This window comes from Sinohyriopsis cumingii, chromosome 7 (assembly GCF_028554795.1).
Source record: "Sinohyriopsis cumingii isolate HCF-2022 chromosome 7, ASM2855479v2, whole genome shotgun sequence".
In the NCBI taxonomy this organism is placed as follows: domain Eukaryota; kingdom Metazoa; phylum Mollusca; class Bivalvia; order Unionida; family Unionidae; genus Sinohyriopsis; species Sinohyriopsis cumingii.
Genome location: NC_142967.1, coordinates 5,949,917 through 5,974,878, shown reverse-complemented (window position 1 = coordinate 5,974,878; position 24,962 = coordinate 5,949,917). Strand labels below are relative to the sequence as shown.

At 33.8% G+C, this 24,962-nt stretch overlaps 1 protein-coding gene across 2 annotated transcripts in view; it reads right to left on the bottom strand.

The window, feature by feature from the left end:
• Positions 1-2,427: 2,427 nt before the first annotated feature.
• LOC149794673 (sideroflexin-1-like) overlaps positions 2,428-24,962 on the bottom strand; it is a 55,497-nt gene continuing 32,962 nt past the window's right edge. For both annotated transcript variants that reach the window (XM_089964282.1, XM_089964281.1), the window contains exons 3-11: positions 23,908-24,078; positions 21,851-21,949; positions 21,131-21,206; positions 17,536-17,621; positions 13,845-13,972; positions 10,797-10,846; positions 9,328-9,377; positions 7,064-7,111; positions 2,428-4,325 (exon numbers count right to left, since the gene is read on the bottom strand). In XM_089964282.1, the coding sequence (XP_089820408.1) occupies positions 4,229-4,325; positions 7,064-7,111; positions 9,328-9,377; positions 10,797-10,846; positions 13,845-13,972; positions 17,536-17,621; positions 21,131-21,206; positions 21,851-21,949; positions 23,908-24,078 (805 nt within the window). In that variant the 3' untranslated portion in view covers positions 2,428-4,228. The remainder of the gene's footprint in view (positions 4,326-7,063; positions 7,112-9,327; positions 9,378-10,796; positions 10,847-13,844; positions 13,973-17,535; positions 17,622-21,130; positions 21,207-21,850; positions 21,950-23,907; positions 24,079-24,962) is intronic.

Sequence of the window (24,962 nt, the reverse complement as noted above, 5' to 3'; positions counted from 1 at the left end):
AGCTTGTTCTCCTTGTTGAATGAAGTCTACAGTGTTTAAATCTAACTGAACACTACAATATCCAAAGTTTCTAATCTTTATACATATTAACTTTGTCATGTATGGTTCAGGCTCATCAAATAATTCAAACAAATCTTTATCACTTCCACTGTACAATATTTATTTTTATTATATGCTCATTTTTGTCTCAGTAACTCTACATTACCAGAATCAATGCAGTATTTTATGATACTGAACACCTTGATATTGCATACATGTGCACAGCACGTGTCTAAAAATAAAATAGTGTATTAGGAACTACTTTGTAAACAAAACCATGTACACAAATGTAGTAGATGCTTAAGGTTTGGTTGATTAGATTTGTTTGTGAATGAACTAAACAAGCTGTTTTGTCCATTTGAAAGTATAGATGATAAAACTTAATGATGTGGATGAGTTCACCGAGACACAAACAAAACTTTCAAACAAGCACACGAATGAATGTGATATATGCAATGTCAATAACAAATGTGACAGACGCAGTAATTGAAAATACTGTTAAGATCATTGAAACAGTTTTTTAGGAGAAATATCCATATCTTTTTGCCAACAGAATGGTTCAGACTATGACCAGTGCTCTCGAGGGTCAATACAAATGTAGCATAGAAGATCATATTGAGGCCAAGGGCTATTGCATATCTATCAGAGAAGTACATTTTATAAGCCTGTCAAAATACTAGATTCAAGAAAAAAATGCAACTGATGGTTTTGGTGGGAAATTATGAGCCTCACAGCCAATAAGCCAAGATGATGAAAAGTATTATTTCTGCAGGGTAAATTGACTGTCACACAACAGCTGCTTTGCAATTTTCCCAGTGTAACTATTTTGATACAATGTTAGGCTAGCGACAGAAGACATGATGTATGATACAGGACATAGCTGCAATCCCTCCAATGAGATGCAAGTAACAGGGCATAAGCATATTCTTCTAACACTGGTAATAAGAATGGTAATAAATCTACTTACATTTATGCATCATGAATTTCCTCAAACTGTAATTTATTAGTTCTGCAGATCTGAATGACATGTCCTGCAAAACCTGATACATGCCAAAACTAATGGAATTTTGAGTACATTTCCAAATGAAATCATATTTTTCTTACTGCACTCAACTGACCCATTAATCCAGTCCAACATAATCAGAAAAGCAGAATAAGGTTGGATCAACATATAAACAAAATCCATTAATTCCAGACCAAATGGAAAAGTTGTTGCAATGCGCATTCATTCTAAATATGACTCTAAATTTCAATTCTAAGTAGACCAAAATGACAATTTTTTAAAACTAATGTCAAGCATATTGTTATTGTGTACTGATGAATCTACAGTCGTGTATTTATTTTTCAATACAGCATAAATTTGATTACTTTGTTTCTTGTGTTTTTTGTTAATAATTTAGCCTTATGTAGAATAAGAAAAGCAGTAGATAATAAAACAGTTACTGCATTTGTGTGAAACTATAAACTCGTTTTCTCTGAATAATACTTCACCCCCAAAGGCGGGTAGTATTGTTCCGAAAATACTCATTCATATTTTCCTATACAAATGCAGTAAACTAAGTATTCTGATTCAAGTAATTTCGTGTTTCTAGAATTATTAAAATTGAAATTCTACGACATTTATATAACCAGACAGTGACATAGCTTTATAAATTTCTCCTTGAACGTTTTTGCAGAAACAAACAAACTGTGTTTTTTAACCCCTTATCATCTGCATAGATAATTCGTATAAAATACTTACATTCAGCTGGTAATTAGAAAATGGACAATTGTCAGTATTATTTGTTATATCCTACCTTGGGTCTTCATATACCATGCTCTATTATATTCTTTATATCCTACCTTAGGTTTATATATGCCATGCAATATTTTCTTTTTACAGTCTCATATTTAAGATGCATTCCATCATTTAAAATTCAATTGTTGTCATGCAAAAGGTCAGAATGTCATATGCAACTATATACAGCCCACCAATTAATAAAAGGTAAACAAAAAAAATTGATGCCAACATAGCCACTGGGATCTAAAAAGTGACATATGTCTTGCTTCATCGAGACAAAAACTGGTTTTGGGATGGATCGTAGTCTGAAACAGATTAGTTGAACATCACTTTCATAATGGTTATTTGCATATTTTCGTAATAAAGAAAAGAAATTTTTGATAAAGGTATCACTTCCATTAGTACAAAAACGGTTTACAATAACCATTATATTATCCTGACTGAAAAGAAACCCGCAATAAGAAATTGCATCTTTTTATACTTATTACAGTTAAAAATAACATCCTACATCATAAATTTTACTTTGAGAAACTGTCTGAAAATTTAAATTTTAATTCCCATAATAATATATAAATAAGCCTCTTACCAACACAGACACAACACAAAAATTCTCTTCAAAACTTTATACACTCATGAATGACTCTGTAGAAAGTACAATTCAAATATTTTGAGAATAAATCATTCGTAAACCGCTGGTATTTGTATAATAAAATAAGAATTTAAATAGCTGACCTGTTGCTAGCAACTGTGTAGACAAAAGAATTTGATTCGAAATTCTGAATATGAATAACAATAAACATGTATATATGATATCAATAATTCTCTAAAATATCTGATTATTCCATACCTTGTTTATTACTTTTTCCATCTCTGGACAATAGTCTCAAGCAAATGAATCTAAGATTTTTCAAACAGAACATTCAATTGAAAGAAATTCAAGCTTACTGAGGTACGAATATAGTTTAGTCTATATAAATCCATTTATTGCCATCTACTGAATGTCTTGTACACTGTTCTGGTAAACAAATATTAGCAAATAGCCAGCAACATTTGAAAATATGTACTTACAATATATATATATATATATATATATGTGTGTGTGTGTGTGTGTGTGTCATTGAATATTTTAGGTTCACAGTTCTCTGATTAGATATGTTATTCTTACCCTGTTTGGAGAATTATAGATGCCCTTTCACATGCAATGCTTTCTTACAAAAACTGTACCAAATTATAAGAATTGTAAGACTGATTCTGTGTGTTAAAAACTAATTTTTGTTGGTATTATATAAATAATTTTTGCACTTAGTAACACGTGATGTAAGAACAACAATCATGAAATGTTACTGTATGTTAATGTTCAGCTAGAGCACCATGGGAGGACCTCAAACTCTGGGTTCAAATTCTTTCCTTGTCATCAGGCAAATTAGTAAACACAGCATACCATACACATTCCCTATTTTAATGAGTGACAATACAGCCTTATATTGAACAGAAATGTCTGAAACAGACCATGATATTAAGTAACACAGGAGAATAATCTGTCAGGCATATATACTTTTTGTTCTACAATAAAATGAAAGAGAAATGCCTTAACCAAATAGATTTGCTTATAAGTCATACTGCAAACAACAAAAATCCTGATCTACTGTAGCATAATGCACCCGCACATCTTGGTCAATGTTGATTAGTCTATTGATTACTCCTATCAAACTGCAGAGACCCAGATCTTCTGGTGCATTATGCAACAGCAGATCTGGGTCTGTGCAGTTTGCAGTTGGACTCGACTTATAAGAGAATAAGGTTGGTAATTAGTGTGAACACACCAATGCCTTTGAAAAATATTATATCCAAATGAAAACAGAAAACTTGACTGTAAGATTTATATCTAGTGTATTTTATACTATGTTACTCACAATACTAGCTGTACAGTAAATATATATGTCAAAAATAGGAGAGGGTTTCTCATCATGCTGACGGAAAACTGCCAAAGCTTTGTAAAAATGGTATGTGTACTTGCCATTTCGTATCACCAGAGGATAACTTAAACCGATCGTCTATTTTGTCATATTTCTTCAAAAAATTGTAATAGTTAATTGAAAATTATTGTAATACTTAATTGAAAAGCAGAAAAGTCAACTTGACTGTTTATCTTTAAGATACTCCATTTTATGCTTCCTGAACTGGTATAAATGATGAAAGTAAGAGAATCCTAATATGGCTGTATTTACTTGTATATCCACAAATCCATGTTTAATTGTCATGCCTGTCTTAAAATAAATAATAACTTTAATACTTAAAAATCAATCTCTCTGCATGGCATCTACTATGTATCACTCTGTAAAAAAATCTCAACTTCAGCATTCTCTCACACAGAGTAACTTTTACTATCAAGTTTATAAAAGACTATCATCAAAGACCCTTGTTGAAGTAGACAACTTGGGGTGGGGATGGAAGGGCCATCAGTTTGTTGCGCATCTCGGGCTCCAGTTTGCTCACAGCTATGGAGCTGTAATGGAGATAAAACAAAAGTCTCAAAATATATCATTTCAACCTAGAGGGAATTTACTATTTGTCATGAGGTACCAATTTTCAGGGATTTCAAGGCTGCTACAAACTATGAAATTAAAATATCAATAAACAATGATTTCTCAATGGAAACAATATGACTTTCTCAAACATACATTTCAGTGCCAACAAAAAAGTCACTTTTTCACAAAACCACAAAAATAAATACCCATGAAATCAAATAAATTTCAAATAATGGTCAGAGTGAAGCAGGCTTGTGCAAGCTATGGCCTGTGACCTAGTTTAGGCAGTATAAATTGATATGGTGAGGCTAAAAAAAACTACTTGCCTGTGCAACCTATGGCCAGTGACCTGGTTTGGGCAATTTAAATTGATATGGTGAGACTAAAATAAAAACTGCTATCTGGCCTGTACCCTGGAGGAAGTAAAAGTGAGATCTATATCACCATATTTGCCATATTTCTTGAGATACTATAAATTAATTTTTAAAGTAATTTTTGGTGCGCTGAATGTTTTAAGACACATCATTTGTTTTCAAGTCATAAGTTGTGGGGACACCTTTTAAATTATTCACACAGTCCATATCAGAAAATGCACTCAAATTTCATTTTAAAAAATGACTAAAATGTATACTTAAGATAAAACTCTTCAACCCAATGCAGCATTACCTCATCAACCTGACTCTTCTCCTGTACAAGTATGATCCATCCTTTTAATACATTAGTATTTTTTAGTTCCCACATGCCATGAAAAATAAATACTGGAGACAACACATCTTCTGCTGCAGAAATTGCAAGGACTAAAGTTAGATTTTTTTTTTATCAGCCATGCAAATTCTTCTAACCCCCTTCTTATAAACAATTCATCCAGTAATGAGATTACAGTACACTGGAATTTCATCCTTGTTAATGATCGTACTGTTGGTGAAATCGACTTTACTTCTGGCCTTCACAAATTCTTTAAATGATTTTATTTTCTCCTCCAAATCTTTGGGAAATGTTGGGTCATCAATGTCCATGCATGAAACACTAGATTGTGTCACTGCAAAAAACTGTTCCAATGAAATTTAAAATGGTTGCCTTTGCAATAGATCTGTGGTGTTTTCACTACCAGAGTGGCTCCTACTGAGAAATGAAACAGGTACTTTGAAGCAACTTTTGTATCAACCATCTTATCCAGCATATTTACATTATATTAGGATAACTTTCTTTGCTACCTCTGAATCCAGCTTTTCCAGAAAGACAGAAAATGTCTTTCTGCCTACAGAATATGCAGATCAAGGGAAGCAACTCTTACAAATGTGATCAGGTAAAGTATTTGCTGGAGAAATAAGAAAATCTGTCTAATTAAGAGTTACTTATTACCATTTATTTCATTTCAATGTTATACTGAAATATAGTAACATCCATCTCATACTATGTATTAAATGAACCTAAGGTCAAAGAGACCATCTGTATCTATGTGTAATAATCCAAAAATGTATCTCTGTGTAATAATCCAAAAATGTATCTCTGTGTAATAATCCAAAAATGTATCTATGTGTAATAATCCAAAAATGTATCTCTGTGTAATAATCCAAAAATGTATCTCTGTGTAATAATCCAAAAATGTATCTATGTGTAATAATCCAAAAATGTACCTATGTAATAATCCAAAAATGTACCTATGTGTAATAATCCAAAAATGTATCTCTGTAATAATCCAAAAATGTATCTATGTGTAATAATCCAAAAATGTATCTCTGTGTAATAATCGGAAAATTTATCTATGTGTAATAATCCAAAAATGGTATTTGAATGTCAGAAATTACTTAAAATTACTCCATCATAAATACCTCTTAAAACTAGAGTAAGACAGGTATAAGCCAAAATGAAATAAAAAAATATGAAGTTCCAAAACATTCACTCAATGAAATTGGTCGGACATACAATCATCAGCATTATCCATAGTGGTGGAGATCTAAGTGATCAAATCTGCAGAATAATGTTTCAAAACATAGCTAGGAAATATGAAATTGGTGACCATACTTATTCTGTAAATGGTAAGTTGTAAAAATATAATACTCTGGTTGCAGAGATCTTAACCGATGTGCAAAACATCCAACCATACTTATAAAATCCATGCACTCCACCCACCCTTTCATGGCAACAAATACTGCATGTACATGCTTATAAGACAAGTCCAACAGCAAACTGCACAGATCCAGATCTGCCATAACATACTGCGCAGGAAGATCTAGGTCTGTGCAGTTTGTTAGGAGTAATCTAAGGAACAAACAACAATGACCCTGATCTGCAGGCAGATCAGGATCTTTGTTGTTTGCAATTGGATTAGACTTATAAGTGTGTATATACATTATCATATCTGAAAGTGGTTTATTAAAAAATTTCCTACTGAAAAAAAACTATTTCTTAGGCAGACAAAAGGTTTTCATTCTCCTTGTTATCCCATCCACAAAGAGAACCACAATTGGCTTGTATATTTTACTGAAACTTATTTGTAAATACAACATAGAACCACTGTTAGCCTATTGTTCTCAATAGGAAGCACAGAACTATTTCAAACTCCAAATTACCCAGATAGGAATACCCACCTTTATATTAAAAAATTAAATTTAAGTTTGAAAACTGCATACCAGCCACAACATTTTTTATCTAAGTGTGCTTGAAACATTTTTCCATGTAATCAGTATCACATGTCCTGTATTGAGAGACTTACCTCATCTGAGGAAAGAGGGCACAACACAGTGGTGTGGCAAACACTAGGCTGGAGATAAAAGAAAACAAAAATAGTTTTTTCTCTTTCATTTTCTTTTGATATCAATTAAAAGGCATAATTTATGTGATAGAACAAAAAAAAATGTAAAAATTATTATGCAAACTTATATCCTTTCTAAATGATAAAAAGTTGAATACTTGAATAAAAGAATAAAGAGTTTGGTATAATGTCACATTTAAGGTGAATGAAAAATTTGAACATGAACACATTTAGCTGGAACAATGATTCTGCTAAGTAGTATTTCCCATTCTATACTGACTGAAATGAGTGCTATAGTATATATCTGATGGCTTTTCTATTTAAACATGCATGGTAGAACCTTGTAGTGTATAGCAGTGACAATGCAAATGTAATAGTTGGAAATAGAAATTCCGTTCTTTCCAGAGTTTGTGAATAGCAACCAAATGTAATGGCATTTGGGTGTATCTGCCTTTTGACCAGTACCTGTACACAGTATGGTTTGAAGAAATTGGCTGTTCCTGTTGAAGAATATCTGGTTGACACCTACTATCACTTCACTTACAGTTCCAAGCGTAATGAGGTATATAAAGAATTCCTTAAGTTTACCAACAATGAGGAGTACAAACTGGTAAAGCATTGTAGCACAAGGTGGCTGTCACTCCAGAAATGCATTGCATGCTTCCTTCAACAGTGGACAGCTCTTCAGTCATTTCCAGAGCCATGAAGATGGGGAGTAGAGTGAACAGATCTGTGGAGAACCTTAAAACTCCAGAGATGAAACTGACATATCACTTTCTTCTATACATCACGGAAATACTGAATGACTTTAACACCATGTTCCAGGCTGGTGATGCTATGGTGGGATACCTCTGTGTGGAGATGGAATGAATTCTATGGAAATTCATGGGAAAGTTTGTGAAGACGAGTGTTATCACTGCACCAGCCAGCATAACAGAGGTCAACTTTATGTCACCAAAAAACCAGCACGACAACTCTTTGTTAGCAGTGGGTACGGAAGCCAGACGTTTCGTTCGCAACAACCGATACAACATTTCTCCAACCTAGCTCAGCTCTTTTAGGAGTATGAGGTCCTTCAGTGAGGAAGTTACAGCAAAGATGCTAGCCAAGTTTCCATTTAATGACCAGACCCTGAAGGCCCTTGGTTACCTGAATCCTGAGAGGAGATTGGAGATCTCAGTACAAGCTGTGCTTCAGATGAGTGACAGACTGGTTACAGCAACTGACAAACAGTGTCAACTTGAAGATGAGTTCTAGGACTTCCAGCTCTCCCTGGCCTCAGACCTGCCCAGTTTCACTCAGGAAGAAATACCACTGGATGTCTTCTGGGTAGATATGAACAGAGTTTACACACCCTTAAAGAAACCCAGATTCCCAAATCTAGTGAAGCTCTCTAAGACAGTACTCAGCTTGCCACACAGTAATGCAGACCCTGCGCACTGTTTCAGCATGCTGAGGAAGATTCAGACAGACCACCGTGGAAATTTATATGGAAAAACTGTCATCACTAATATCATGTAAGAAAAATGCAAAGTGTGGCTGTTTTGAGCTCAGATGTTCAAATGATTTGTGTATCACTGCAAAAGGAGCTTCTCTACAAGGCTGAAAGACATCCAACACATGTTGAAAAAAACTTAAGTTTGTTTGAGTGTTTGAGGTTCCAGTTGTCATTATTTTTTTTAACCAGTGATTCTTGTGAAGATTCTTAAATCATTTTTTGTGAGATTAAGAAAATAACATAAAGCAAAATTAATAAAGTTCAGTAACTATTATTCATTATAGTTATTTTGCTCAGATGTGGTACGATCTGCACTTTCACGCTTAAACTTATGAGAAAAATAGTCATTTTTCTAATTTCCCTTATTTGGACCCAATCTTAGTTTAAACACAAATCTCCCTGATTTGGTTCCAGAAAACTTGGCATGTATGCAAATATATAATAAATGTGGAGTTCCAGAAAACTTGGCATGTATGCAAATATATAATAAATGTGGAGTTCCAGAAAACGTGGCATGTATGCAAATATATAATAAATGTGGATGCTGCCAGCCTTTAGATGTCCCTAATCCAAAATCAGGCTATTCTGTTTAAAGCCTATTATACCTTGAGAAGAAAATAAAACAGCATTTCTATACAGACTTTGTTCATAAGCCTTCTGTATTCACTACCAATATTATGAGTGAACTGACCATGTGCAAAATGCTCACATTAATAGATATACTCACAAGAAACCAACAATTCCAACTTGAATTGGAGCACTTAGCCAAGGCATCCTCTGGAAATTGAAAAATAAATGTTGTACTCCAATACAAAATTTATACAGACTTAACTGATTACACTATCATATATTTCGATGTAATATGTACAGTGGTTCCCAATGGCTCCCCTCATTGCAGATATCTCCTCTTTTTCTTGGCACTGACAAATTTATGTACAAAAGTACGCATTGTGGGACGCCACCAATATGTGCCCAGCATTTAGTCCAAAAATGTCAAATTTGCTTTCTACAAGCAGCCACATTCTAATATTTGCTCCAAACCACATTCTATCTAATATGTGTTCAAAACCAATTTTAAATTCATACAGTAAGGTAAGTAAACAGATCATAAATTCCGATTTCTGTTTCTGGCTTTGATTACTGAGCTAATTGCTGCCTATAGAACATTATAACATGTTCCACTACAATTAATATTATATTATTATCTACAAATGCCAATGTTTATAGGAAATAGGCTCAACAGTGTTGTGATAGGTATTGGACTGCTGAGTTCTTCTCTTTGATGATTACAACCAGAGGTAATTTTTATGATGATAACTTGGTCAACATAGGCTAAATATAGCTTTAGTGGATTCACACAAAAGAGAAATTAACCTTGAACAAAACAGGGTACCAGACAAAGACTAAAAAATCATGTGACAGTATAAGTATCATTTCCTTTATAAACAAAGCATTTTGTTGACTCTATCTTGGTTTCATCTGCATGATTAACCTGCAGTACAATTTGCAATGAAGGAATAAATTGATGTTGGAAAGACTAAAATCAAATATTGTAACCAATAAAGCAAATATTCTGCAGCTGTGGGAAAATGGAGTAAGTGTAAAAAGAATAATTCTGAATGCCAAACAATGTTTGTACCAAGACTTAAATGGCAAGGTTTTTGCATTATTTTGGTGACCATTATTATTTTGCATTGTACAAGCCAAGAACATCCAATAACTTATATTCACTTTATAAATCTATTCTTATGATAATAGGAACCGTTTGATGACTAATGTTAAATTTAAATAAAGATATTAAATGTACATGCAGCTTTCTTACTTTATACACATACAAATACTTCTCACATATATAATCCCACTCTGGAAATGCCCCCCCCCCCCCGGCATATTCCCATTGCAGAAGATTTGGCTGTATAAGATGGGGATCACTGCATAATCGATCCATCCATGTGAGACAACAGATTTCATCATCAAGAATATACTTGGAGTGGGGCCTTTCACATCCACATTAATTCTGCAAATAATTAAACAAAACCATTTCTGTTGCTTTAAATAAAGTTTCACCTACTGAATAGTATTGGCAATATATTAAAATTCTAGCATCGTCAAAGGATTATTAAATTATCTCTGAAGACTGAGAAGGGGAGAAAAGCTAACCTATATCTCAATTAATTTTTGATGTATGAGACTCACCTTCATGAATGGTTTCTTCTCCAGATATTCCATTATGAAAGGAGGAATCACTGGAACACAAAATGCATAAGTAAAAATACTATGAAAGAAAGAATCACTGAAACGTGAAATATGAGATGCAACATGCTACCAATCTTAGAAACATGATATAAAGGCTGTTACATTTAAACATACATGGTACCCAGGGAAGGCATCTTTAGAAAATATATGCCAAGGTACTAAGATTACTTTTAGACTTCATAAGAAAATGACAAAAAAATTGAAATTACATCTATGGATTAGTGCTTCACATTTAATATGCATGAACTTGGTCCCTAGTATAGTGTACTTGAAAATGTCCTAATGAAAACACAAACTGAGCAATAACTGAAAATATCTCTGTTACTATGATACATTTAATACAAAGGCAAAATGAATGGCCAGAAGCGTCAGTATGCAAATTACAAAGCATGTGAATTAACCAGCATTTACCGCATAATACTTAGACTAAAAAACTGTATGTAACATATTTATACATACAGTAAAACCTGTCAAGAGCATCTTCTGCTATGAGCTACCACCTATCATTTATGACCACAAGTGTAATGTATGGATCAATTTTATTATAAAAACACACTGTTGTAGGCGACAAGCTGTTGAACTTGAACAGCAAACACGATAACTTGGAACAATATGCATTTCAATGATACTATTAATGACCAGATCACAAAAGCTACAGATAAACATCACTGACCTTTACTTAGTCCTTTGTAACTATGACAGCTTAGACTGCTAGCTACTGACCTCTTAGGTCTTGCATGTAGAGTCATACATTGTAGCTTGTAAACCATTCTAATTATTGCAGCGTTATGAACAACACTATCACAAGAACAAAGACAAGCACCACTGACCTTTATTTAATCCTTTGTAACCACAAGTGCATGAAAAGTAAAGTTCTGATAAAACAGCAAACAGAAGTGTAAATTGGGCAAATCAAATACTTTGTGTCATTTGTTATAAACTGAAAACCAGCCTAAAACATGTAAAGAACTGCCATTGTAGTGCCGAAGTCATGATAGTGGTCACATACATTGTTTCTTTAATCTGTATTACTGGGGGTTGGTGGTGGTGAAATAGGCCTTTGCCTATTAAACTAACTAGCAAGTCAGAATTGTTTCCAAGATTTATTGATATTGTTAAAGGATTGTATTGCTGGTTGTTTTATGTTTTTGATGTTACAGTGATTACATCCCAAACATCAAGTCGTTCTGTTCAAGTTGCAGCAGCTGGTTACATCCTTTGATTATAGACCGTTTTTCCTGGCAGAAGGTGTGGTCTCTTAAGACAGGTTTCTCTCTCTCTCTCTCTCTCTCTCTCTCTCTCTCTCTCTATATATATATATATATATATATATATATATATATATATATATATATAATATGCCAGCAATTATCAAATAATGTTCACCTTTATTTGCACAATGAAGTCATGATTTAAAACCTGTTACACTGTTACATAACACTCTATAATACAACACAACACAGTGTGTGTGTGTGTGTCTGAGATATGCAGCATTTACTTGAGCATCATGCAGTAATCCATTATTGAGCATGGTCTCTGCATACATCTGACATACACAAAAGTTAACTGACCGAAATGCACATCAAACTGAGCCAAAACTGATCATAGCCTGTCTGTATTGTGACAACTCTGGTCATAAACTAATTAATAGAAAAAAGCAAAACCATCAAGTATTGTAAAACTTTACAAACAATTCATACAAACAATTCAATTATCAGTGTTATAAAATGAAAATTCAAGAGGAAACTTACAGCACAATTGAACTGAATCCAAAAAATGCTGAAAAAGTTCTGTTCAAGTCCAAAAGAATCAAATGTTCCATATAAATTCAGATCAGGAAATGTACTGGTCTGCCAAGAATCATGATGTTTTCAAAATCATGCTGTCAAGAACTCCCCTGAACAATTGATAATTGCTCCATAATAATGTTCTAGTCCAATGAGCACTTTCTATTTCTAATGAATAATCTGAAAGAATGTCTTTCCTCTCAAACAATATTTAAATACAGCATGAAACATATCTGCACACTTGACATTACAACAAGAACTCAAGAAATAAGAAATTGCAATATGAATGAATCCAAAAACAAGGAATGAATCTAATTGCTCAGTTCTCTCCTTATATACACCTTCAAGTGTCTATTATGACTATATGACATAATAAACCCCATGTGACAGATCTTACTACTCAGTCTAATATTTCAAAATACCTATTCATGTGAACTATCTCATCCAATGGGAAATAGCAAAATTATCTAAGAACCGACCTGACCTAAACCCAACCAAACGGAAACAGCCTGAAACTTGTCATAATGTTTATCATTAATATTATTAGTAACTGTCAGTAAGGTTCATAAACATCTATTTATAGATCCTATGCAATTTTACATTCTTAATATCTTAAATAGAACCTATACATGGAAGAAATTTCAACTAAAGATGTACACTACAATACAGTCATGAATAAAAATGACAAAAATTATAGATATACATAACAGTATTCCTAACGTATACAATGTTTAGCCAATAATAAACAATAGTATATATATATATATATATATATATATATATATATATATATATATATATATATATTATAGAGCATTTTCCTTTTGCAACATGTGCACCAAATATTGAGCCAGTAATGAGGAGCATTGTCTGTTTATCTAACATAAAATTCTCCTAATACAAAACAGAACTGCAAACCCATTTTATTGGAGACAAAATTCACAAAAGCCATACTGACTGCAAGTAGCTTGTTTCACATAATAGTATTCAAATTGTTTTATGTATTTTAAATAGGGACTCATGCACTTCAAACAGTACAGATCTATATATGTTATAGCATAAGTGCTGATAGATTTGAGCTTGAAATCAGACACAATAAATGGCACAGACCTGACTTGCTGGAGCAGCATGTAACATCACATGTGGATCTATGATGTATGCAGTTGATTGCAATTTTTTTACAAGCACTTAAAGTACTCACTCATTCCTGGAAGAGCCATTGTGATTCTGGAAAACACAACCTGACCAATAGCACTCTTGGCAGCAACTTTGGACTCTCCCAGCTTTTGGCCTTTCTCATCTAATATTGTAATACCTTCCATCAGTTCCCTATAATAAAAAAGACAAAGCTCAGTATGTATTTAATGTATCAAATACAGCTCTTCCTCACTTACTCAATGAGTCTGCATTATGGGTTCATATGTGGTTATTACATTATGTCTGGAATTATGTTATAATGCAGGACATTACAGGTATGGAGTAATGTATTTGATTTATATAATGCAAAACTCAAGTTAATTGTACTTTCCTTGCAAAACCCAATAATTGTCATTAAATTCCCCCCAAAACAAAAGATGCAACTCAAAATTTGCTATACACAGTATGTGCATCACAGACTTTAGAAAATCCATGCCACAGCAATGGATATTTATTCTACTCATGCTTCGTCCATTATAGACTAGCATAATGGCCACCATGGACTTAGCATAGTGCCATCATGGACCTAGCATAATGGTCATCATGGACTTAGCATAGTGGCATAGTGGTCATCATAGACCAAGCATTGTGGCATCATGGACCTAGCATAGTGACATCTGAGACCTAGCACAGTGGCATCATGGATGTAGCATAGTGATCATAATGGACCAAGCATATGGCCATCATGGACTTAGCATAATGGCATCATGGACCTAGCATAGTGGCCATCATGGACTTAGCATAATGGCATCATGGACCAAGCATATGGCCATCATGGACTTAGCATAGTGGCCATCATGGACTTAGCATATGGCCATCATGGACTTAGCATATGGCCATCATGGACTTAGCATAATGGCACCTTGGACCAAGCATATGGCCATCATGGACTTAGCATAGTGGCATCATGGACCTAACATAGTGGTCATGGTTATCCATGTTGTGGCTTGCAGTGAATGGATTAAATTTCAGTGTCCTCCCAAGAAATATGAAAGCAATGTAATGAAGTAATTGTGGTAGTACGAAATACTCTTTTGAAGCAATGCACTATGCCTTTAATCATCACTACTTTAGAGCAATGAATTTTATCACAATATTTAGGTGCTTCCCAAAATAAATAACATATAATAGTATAATGATTATGTGGCTATGTGGAATCTGAGAAAGAAAGAGAAAGTAATAGTTACTTGCCACTTTTGTTGTAAAGGTAATATATGCCTTGTAACAGCTGAATTTTAAAAGCATCACCATATGATTTTTAACAGTACAAAATGTCAGAATGAACATCTGGAGTGTCTCTCATCATTTCACTAACAACGTACTATCATAATTGCGAATACAGCTGGTCAGTGTAGAAAAGATTTCCATTGGTCTGAACATAACCATGTAATCATGTCAAGCTGTGTTTATTTCTGTATAAGATGTATGGAGAACTACTTTATACCATACTACTATAGACAGAGTCAAATGCAAAGTAACTGATTGATTGATTGATTATTTTTAAAGGCGCATCAGCACTGTAAGGCTATTTAGCGCCAAACAAAATGTTATGTGTATAATCTTTTAAAAATTATAAAAAGTCTCATATCGACCAGTGATATAAAAAAAACAAATAGTTGAAATTTAAACAGTAAGATGGTAACGGTACAAAATAAAGCTTCCCAATCAACGGGGGATGTAAATGTTGTATGTTAATGAAAAATAATGAAAAGGTATTAAAAAGGGACGGTATATATACTGCATAAAAATGAACAAGGTGATAGCATAAAAAGTTAGAGCTTAGTGTAAATATTCACTGCTTTCAGGAACTCTATAATACGAGTGATGTTTATAGTATCAAAAAGTTCCTTCATGTCATGCACATTGTAATACTGATTGCGCGTAGGTTGCAGGTCAAAACACTCTATCATAAAGTGTTTGACAGCAAAGTAACTAATGTAATGACTGAAACAGATGGCATACATACAACATGCCTTTGAAACAACATAAAATGGTAGTTTTAGTTTATATTTTAGTTTGAAAACATAATTCACTCTGACAGAATTAAATAAAAAATCTTGTAATTTGTTCTGAAAATAATACTTTCTTTAGCTAGATTTGAGAAAAAAATGCTGGGAAACTCAAAATCTTCCAAGAACATTACAGCTACAGCACTTTCCTTGAATTTAAAATCTATTAGTAAATAGATATAGGGATTAGGAGGAGGGGGTTCAAAAACACTAACATTATAACAATTGGACCTGTAGTCCTACAATGTAAAAAGCCGACCCTGCTAGTTATGATGTGGGGGTGAGAGGCAAATCCCACCCTTCATCCATCGTAACTGTCGTGGTCAATGTTTTGCATTGTTTGACTATTGGACCTCCATCACTGTAGCCATTTACCATCAGTCTTACTTTCATCTGTAAGTAGTCCCTGTAGGAAACGTCAAATGTTAATGAACAGAAAAATAGATATCTTAAAACTGAAAACTGGTTATTTACGAGTCTGGACATTAATGAATCAGCAAATTCAATATCAACTCCTGAAAGCATCCAATCCAAGAGCCATGTTTATGTCCAACAAAAATAACACATTCAATCCAAGAGTCATGATTATGTCCAACAAATATACCAAATCCAATCCAAGAGTCATGCTTATGTCCAACAAAAAAACACATCCTTAGCTCTGAATAATGAACATCCACTCAAAACACATGCGCCAATTTAAATAAATTATTAGGACCATGCTGAACAATGTTAAAAAACTTTAGATCGCCTACCATTGGTGGAATTACTTGCTTGATGTTGACCTAACTATTACATTATTTTTAAACGTCTTTGGTACGACTAGGCTGAGGTTTGAACCCACAACCACCTTCATCCAAGGCTGGTTCTTTGACCACTTAGGCCACAAGTCATAATTTGTACTGTGTAGTAATAATTATTAGCCTTAACATTCATCTTCATATAATGACTGCCATATTCAATGTCTTATAATGGCATGACCAATTGATAAATAATCTGCTATAATTTAAATAACAAAACAAATTATAATGTGGGACTAATGATCTATCACAAAGTTGGCCCTAGTAATATGGAATGTTATGTGTGTAGTACAAAGTTAGCCCTAGTAACATGGAATGATATGTGTGTAGTCCAAAGTTAGCCCTAGTAACATGGAATGATATGTGTGTAGTCCAAACTTAGCCCTAGTAACATGGAATGTTATGTGTAGTACAAAGTTAGCCCTAGTAACATAGAATGTTATGTGTGTAGTGCAAAGTTAGCCCTAGTAACATGGAGTGCTATGTGTGTAGCACAAAGTTAGTCCTAGTAACATGGAATGTATGTGTGTAGTACAAAGTTAGCCCTAGTAACATGAAATGTTATGAGTGTAGCACAAAGTTAGCCCTAGTAACATGGAATATTATTTGTGAAGTACAAAGTTAGCCCTAGTAACACTGAATGTTAAGTGTGTAACACAAAGTTAGCCTTAGTAACATGGAATGTTATGTGTGAAGTACAAAGTTAGCCCTAGTAACATGGAATGTTAGGTGTGTAGTCCAAAGTTAGCCCTAGTAACATAGAGTGTTATATGTGTAGTCCAAATTTAGCCCTAGTAACATGGAATGTTACGTGTGTAGCACACTTACATGTCTGAAAGAGATCACAAAATGATGCTAACTAATTTACTCAGCTGCAACAACTACTTACCTACTTCTCATGCAAGGTATATTTATACAGTTGGCAGCTGCCACGGCAACAAAGGGGACTAATCGACCCACTATTGGAGGTAGTTTCTGAAATGTGATTAGACATTGATTGAAACATGTAAGTATTGAATTCATTCAAATGAACTCAAATTTAATGACTATATTTTACAATTATATATGGAGGTACAATAAACAATGCATTGCTTCTGTTTCTAACAAGCTGTTGTGCTGTAACAGCTGTGTATGGTTTATGAATGGAAAAAACCGAAGCTGATGAAGGTTTGGCTCCCATGCTAGATAACCAACTAACATTTGGGTGGAAATTTACTCAATTAAATATGAAAAAACCAAGAATGAACGATGCAATTAAGACACATAAAATATATAAATAACTTAGAGCATTTAAAAATGGGACCAAATATTGCCACAAAAGCGAAAAGGCAGAATCTAACCTAAGCACCTGATCAATTCTTTTTATTAGATATTTGACAAAGAGTGATCATTTTGGTCCTGATTAAAGTTACCATGAAAATCCCTGCTGACAGTTTTCATTTTATAACTACTTTCCTGTTACTTGTTTGCTGTGTTGCCTGAGCATTCTGCTTTATGTGGAAATGAAGAATCCACTTATTCCTTGAACTGAAATTTAACAGAGTATGACCTGCTGTAAGCATTAATACACCAAATGATATGAAATTCTTAACAGAACTGTGTTATTGTTGTTGTTATGGATTTAATGCTATTTTGCAGCACATGATAGGCTATACAAGAGTGCCAGTGCATTTGGTGGACAAAGAACCTGGTAGAGTCCCAGAAAGAACCACTAACCCGTAGGCTTATAGCAAAAGTAGGTGTTCATAAATATGGCACATTTAAATCTTAGTACCAAAGTGTCAGGTCACGTGTGGTCGCTGTTTACATTCATAACTAATAAAGTGTTTTTATAGCTTCTGAAATGGTAAAGTAGGCTAATAATAGCAAGAATCACACTTCAGTACATATGACTGGTATATTTCCAAAATGGTGTTGCCTGTCTCTGCCTTAGATGCAAGTATAAACAATATTACACCATACTACAGTATACCATGTCACAGATTTTGCTAAAATTGTTCAAATGTAAAATATGCCTAAAAGTGGCCAATCTCACTGACCTCTCAGCAATGCTCATGCCAGCTTCACGTGGTACATGAATACAGACACACAAGATGGTTCATGAATACAGACACACATGTGGTTCATGAATACAGGCACACAAGATGGTTCATGAATACAGACACACACGTGGTTCATGAATACAGACACATTCATGAATACAGACACACATGGTTCATGAAATACAGACACACACGTGGTACATGAATACAGACACACATGTGGTTCATACAGACACACATGTGGTTCATGAATACAGACACACACGTGGTTCATGAATACAGACACACACGTGGTTCATGAATACAGACACACAAGATGGTACATGAATACAGACACACAAGATGGTTCATGAATACAGACACACATGTGGTTCATGAATAAAGACACACAAGATGGTACATGAATACAGGCACACAAGATGGTACATGAATACAGACACACAAGATGGTACATGAATACAGACACATGTGGTTCATGAATACAGACACACAAGATGGTACACGAATACAGACACACATGTGGTTCATGAATACAGACACACATGTGGTTCATGAATACAGACACACAAGATGGTACATGAATACAGACACACAAGATGGTACATGAATACAGACACACATGTGGTTCATGAATACAGACACACATGTGGTTCATGAATACAGACACACATGTGGTTCATGAATACAGTCACACAGGATGGTTGACATTTGTAATAAGAACAGATCAAGATCTAACTTCAAAAGAACCATCCAAAAACCAGTGTATAAGGAAGGCTATCATGAGCAAGCAGTAAGGAAGAAAATACAAGCAAAGAATGACATCAGAACAGGATTGCATGGAAGTTCCTTCACAATGTAGACAATTATTGGAGGAACTTCATCTTATTTATGCACTGGTTGTGATAGCAGACCATTGAAAGTTTGAAAAAGGAAAACAGTAAGAAAAGAATGGACACACCAATATCTTGGGATCATAACAAGAACAACTTAAGTCCAGACTTAAACATAATAGAACATATTTATGATGGACCAGCCACAGTCCAGACATAATAGAACATTTTTGTGATTCACAAGCCATAGTCCAGACTCAAATGTAACAAACATTTTTGTGACTGACAAGCCATAGTCCAGACTCAAATGTAATAGAACATTTTTGTGATTGACAAGCCATAGTTCAGACTCAAATGTAACAGAACATTTTTGTGATTGACAAGCCATAGTTCAGACTCAAATGTAATAGAACAAATTTTGTGACTGACAAGCCATAGTCCAGACTCAAATGTAATAGAACAGTTTTGGTATTGGTTAAAGAGAAGGCTGCAAATGTTAGTCATGGAATCAGCTCAGTTCAGACAGAAATCAAAGTTGCATGGACTCGTGTTCCACTGATTACCCTCTCAACATTTTTCCTTACTACCATGATGGACAGGGCTTGATTTAAGGGCAAAGGAACAAAAAAGAAGTTAAGTGGGAGTGCTGTTACTTTGATTTAATATGTACTCCTGAACTGCAAGGATAGTTTGGAAGCTTTGGAAGTAATGGTCATTTGTGATATCTTTACCTTTATCACTGGTACTAATCTGCACCTTTCATTATAATAATCAAAGTAATCGAACATGAGAGCCTAAATTCAGTTTAAAATAATACTTATAAAAAAATATAGAGATAACCCTATGAATAAGGCAATATATATTCTTGTGGAAAACAAATTCATGAAAATATTTATAAGCCAGAAGAAAAAGATATTGACTATTCAGCTAATAGTATTCCAATGTGTGTGTGTGTGTGTGTGTGTAAGTATGTGTGTGTACGTATGTGTGTGTGTGTATGTACGTATGTGTGTGCAGTCCAATATTCCAATACATACAATGCAGATATTTTGCTCAATAAAATGACGGAGAAAAATTGCATTTAAGATTTTATCCAAGTTTGACCATTAAGGACGAGGTAAAATGAAAGTACAGGAAAATTTCTGGAATAATGAAAACATATTTATTATTTTCAAAATATCCTGAATATTCTCCAGTGCTCAGACATTATTTGGATTATTTCATAATCTACAATGATGTGACATTATCTGAATTATTCCATAATCTACAATGAAGTGACAATATCTGAATTACTCCAAAATCTACAATGACGTGACAATATCTGAATTATTCCATAATCTATAACGACATTACAAAATCTGAATTATTCCATAATCTACAATGACAATATCTGAATTATTCCATAATCTATAATGACGTGACAAGATCTGAATTATTCCATAATCTACAATGAAGTGACAATATCTGAATTACTCCAAAATCTACAATGACGTGACAATATCTGAATTATTCCATAATCTCTAATGACATTACAAAATCAGAATTATTTCATGCTCTTCATGTCAAATCATTAACAATGCATTCTTTTGATACTTGTCCTGAACTTTTTTACCTTAACCATTCTGTTTATTGTGAGAGCTGTACCCACAGCACCACCTGTTGCAAGAACATAGGACAAGCCCAGTTGCCTGCAACAAGGAGACAATTAATAGTAGTGACTGCACTGTACATTTAATTCTCCTAACACTATGATATATCAACCCTAACTGATAAAGCTATGATCATTAGTAAATTAAATACATGGAATTGATAGTACTTTTAATGAATCTATCATTAACCCTGAATGTCAATGAAAACCTGGAGATATTGAAAGGTAAACTAGAAACTATTTGGGCTACATCTAAATTATTATCCATGACCAGTGAAATGAAAATATACACATGATTTGGTGAGAGAGAATTTAATTTCCTACAAGTCTCTGACAAATGTCAATCTAAACCATATAATGGTTACCGAACAGTTCATTTTATTCTGGGACTACATGTTTATGAAATATCAGTTCCAACAATTCTGGTATGGTTCAATAAATAAAGTCATTATGTCAATCCTTTGACTACCTTAGACTATTACTGAAGTAAATAAGTTTAGTACATGCTGAATCAGTCACAGATCAATTAACTTGGCTTAAGGCTATATGTCACATGTTTCAGAATTAGCTTTAAAACTTTAATTTATCATTATACATTTCAAAAACTATAAAGTCATGTTAGAAAAGTCAGTTATAAAGTCAAATGAATTAATAAGGTCAGGTAAGAAAGCTATGACTAATTACTTCTCTGAAATCGGTTGGTCTCCACTGCGATTTGTGTAGTTTACAATAGCATTGAAGGACTGGTTAAACCACTGCCAAAAGATTACTTCCTTAGGAGTTCTGTGAGTAAAACAAATAAAAAAAAACATTTTAAAACTGAAAGGAATCTACTGCAGTACAGTCTTTTTGACCTTAGGAAAATCTGTTGAATAATAAATACAGAGACAGGGATGTGCTAGTATTTATAAAAGTGTGTACGTTTTTTGTTTTGGGATTTTTACTTAGTCATATTACTATGATGTCTGCAATCTGGCAGTTTACGGTCATGTCTAGCACTGGGGCATTATGCTGCAGACATGTAGCATCATGTCCCACCTAGTCACATTATCCTGACATGAGGCCTACCAGTCCTAACACTAACCTCTTAATGCTTTGGTATAGCTCAAACAGGGTTTGAACCTATGACCACATGCATCTGATGCCCTAACCACTTAGCCCACCACAACAGTACTTTAAAAACAAAAGAGCAGCAGATCATTAAACCCTGCATATTTTAAATATACAACTCTTTCTCTATGAATCCTATAGATGAATGATCTTTTCTGTGAATTTGTGGGTTCATTTTCTGATTGTCACACTGTACAGAGCATTCATTATATGATCCCATGAACCAAAGTTAGACACAATTTAAAGACAAGTAGTTGTAAAAAAGGTAAAGTGTTAAAACCCTCCTGTCTTCAACAAGTTTTGCAACATTCAATAAATAATTTATTTCCCTATAATACAAAGTCAAAATTTGAAAAGAACTTGCATTATGGTGAATTAAATCTAAGATAGTCCTGGTGACTTAAATCCCAAATAGTCCTTAACACATTAACCCCTAGCGACGACCTAACGGGGCAGGTAGTAGCCTACTGCCAAGCTCTGTATCATCATGGTCATGCATGATACACTAACGTGGGTAGCATTATAGAAAGGTAGACAGATGTAGCTCTACAATGATACCAAATAATCTGGAATATGTAGCTGCACTACAAAATACAGATAAAAAAAACTCATTTTTTTGACCCGACTTTTTTCTACAGAAAATTCGTCAGTGGTCGGAAACCGATTTTGTGTCTAGATTTTAGACTTTTTGGTCTCAGGTCTAAGGCAAACTAGTATGAACTGCAAACAGACAGATGAGCCTTTGCAAAAAGTAGGATAAGATGGGCATTTGGAAAAAAGAGTGGTCTCCATAAAAAAATAATGGCTTCGTTTAGCAAATTTTTTTAAAAAGATCCAACTTTTACCCTTCTGCTCATGCATGAGTCAAATAGCCAATGAAAAACGATGTTTCTAACACAACTAGGCAGTATGTCATTGAAAGATCACCTGGGATTTGGTGTTTTTGGATCTGTTCAGAAATAGCTTTCAAAATGTGTTTCCTACTCAATTTTCAGGCGAAAATGACAAAAAGCTCCAGGGATTAATGTTAAAGTTCTATCACAAGTCCAAATGTATTAATTTTTCCAACTGAATTCTAGCAGTGTTCAAAATAAATTCTAATACTGAATGTTCTAATGTGCCTGTCATCTCGAATGTGCCAACAACCTGGAATGCAGCGATATCTTACCAGACTTCAATGTATCATAATAATATAATCCAAAATGTCCTTGAATGAATTCACTATAATTACAAATTAATGATTTAGTCCCAAAAGTATTAATGAGCACTTTTTATTCCAGCGAAAAATTTTAAAAAATAAATCCACCCAAATTATAAACTGGATACAGTAGTATATACCCCACCAAACTTATAGTACATACTTGTCTGAACTGAATAGTATATACCCCACTCAACTCGCAGTATATACTCCACTGAACTCATAGCAATAAACAATACAAATTAAACATACATAACAAAAGCTTTTATGTGGGGATAGTCTCACCTAATATTATGGTTAGTTGCAAATACAAATATTAGGAATTACCGAACTGCCAAACAATTGAAATGTTTTAAAGTTAATTCCTAGAAGAAATTACAGTTCTTCATCATGAGACCACCCAAATCTGAACTTAAAATCAGAATATGCTTACTTATAGAAGGTCATCATACAACCAGTGATTGTCATATTCATGGGGACTTGGGCTGACATTCGCCCCAGGATGAACATCTTTTCCTTGGTGTCGGGATGGTATGCCGAGTCGTACAGATTCTTGGCTCTCCATATATCATCCTCAGTCAAGCCTGGCAAATTCTCTCCACGTCTAGATAAATAAGACAAAATAAGGAAAAGTAAAATTGGCTGTCACTAGTCCAAAATTACATATGGAAGATGATGTAATAGCCTAGGATATTTTCTTTACCTATTTAATACCAGATATATTTCATCATGTAGTACTTGACATTTTAATCAGTGTCATAGTCATGAGTTAAAATATATATATATCACATGCTGAAATATATCTGATATTAAAGTAGGAAAAGAACATTTTTTTTATTATATAGCAAACTTGCTCCAGAAGTATACAAGAATAAACTCACTCTTCAGCAAAACACCCTCTCCGCACCACCTTTTCGTAAATTGACCTCTTTCATAGCCTTATCATACAAATATATAGCTTTTTTAATTATAAATGATATTTAATTTCTCCATACTTTATATTGTACACTGTTTCCCATAACCTTGAATTTGGTCTCGCGTTTTCATGGTATCTAGGATTTCAGTAGTAAGCCAATTAGGTTGGATTTCATACTTTACCCGACATACTATCAGTGGTGCATGTTTAGATACTACAACCTTAAATAAGTCAGTCCATACTTTCAAAGCTTCATCTGTCATCAAAATTTTGGATTATATTCCATGGGATTTTATTTAGGTCATCCATAAATTATTCCTCATTAAAATATTAATCATCTTTAAGTGATGGTTTTGTGACTAATTTTCATTTGCCTTGCATTTTATCTTTCTTGTGAGAAAAGAAGGGTAGTGGTCAGTAAGACCAATATTACATACAATAACATAAGTCACGTTGTCTAGTAGATTGGTATAAACATGGTCTGCAAGAGTGCTTGATATTTCTATTACCCTTGTGGGTTCATTTACCAGCTGGACAAGGCCCAATGATAAAAAAAATTCCACCCAGTTGTT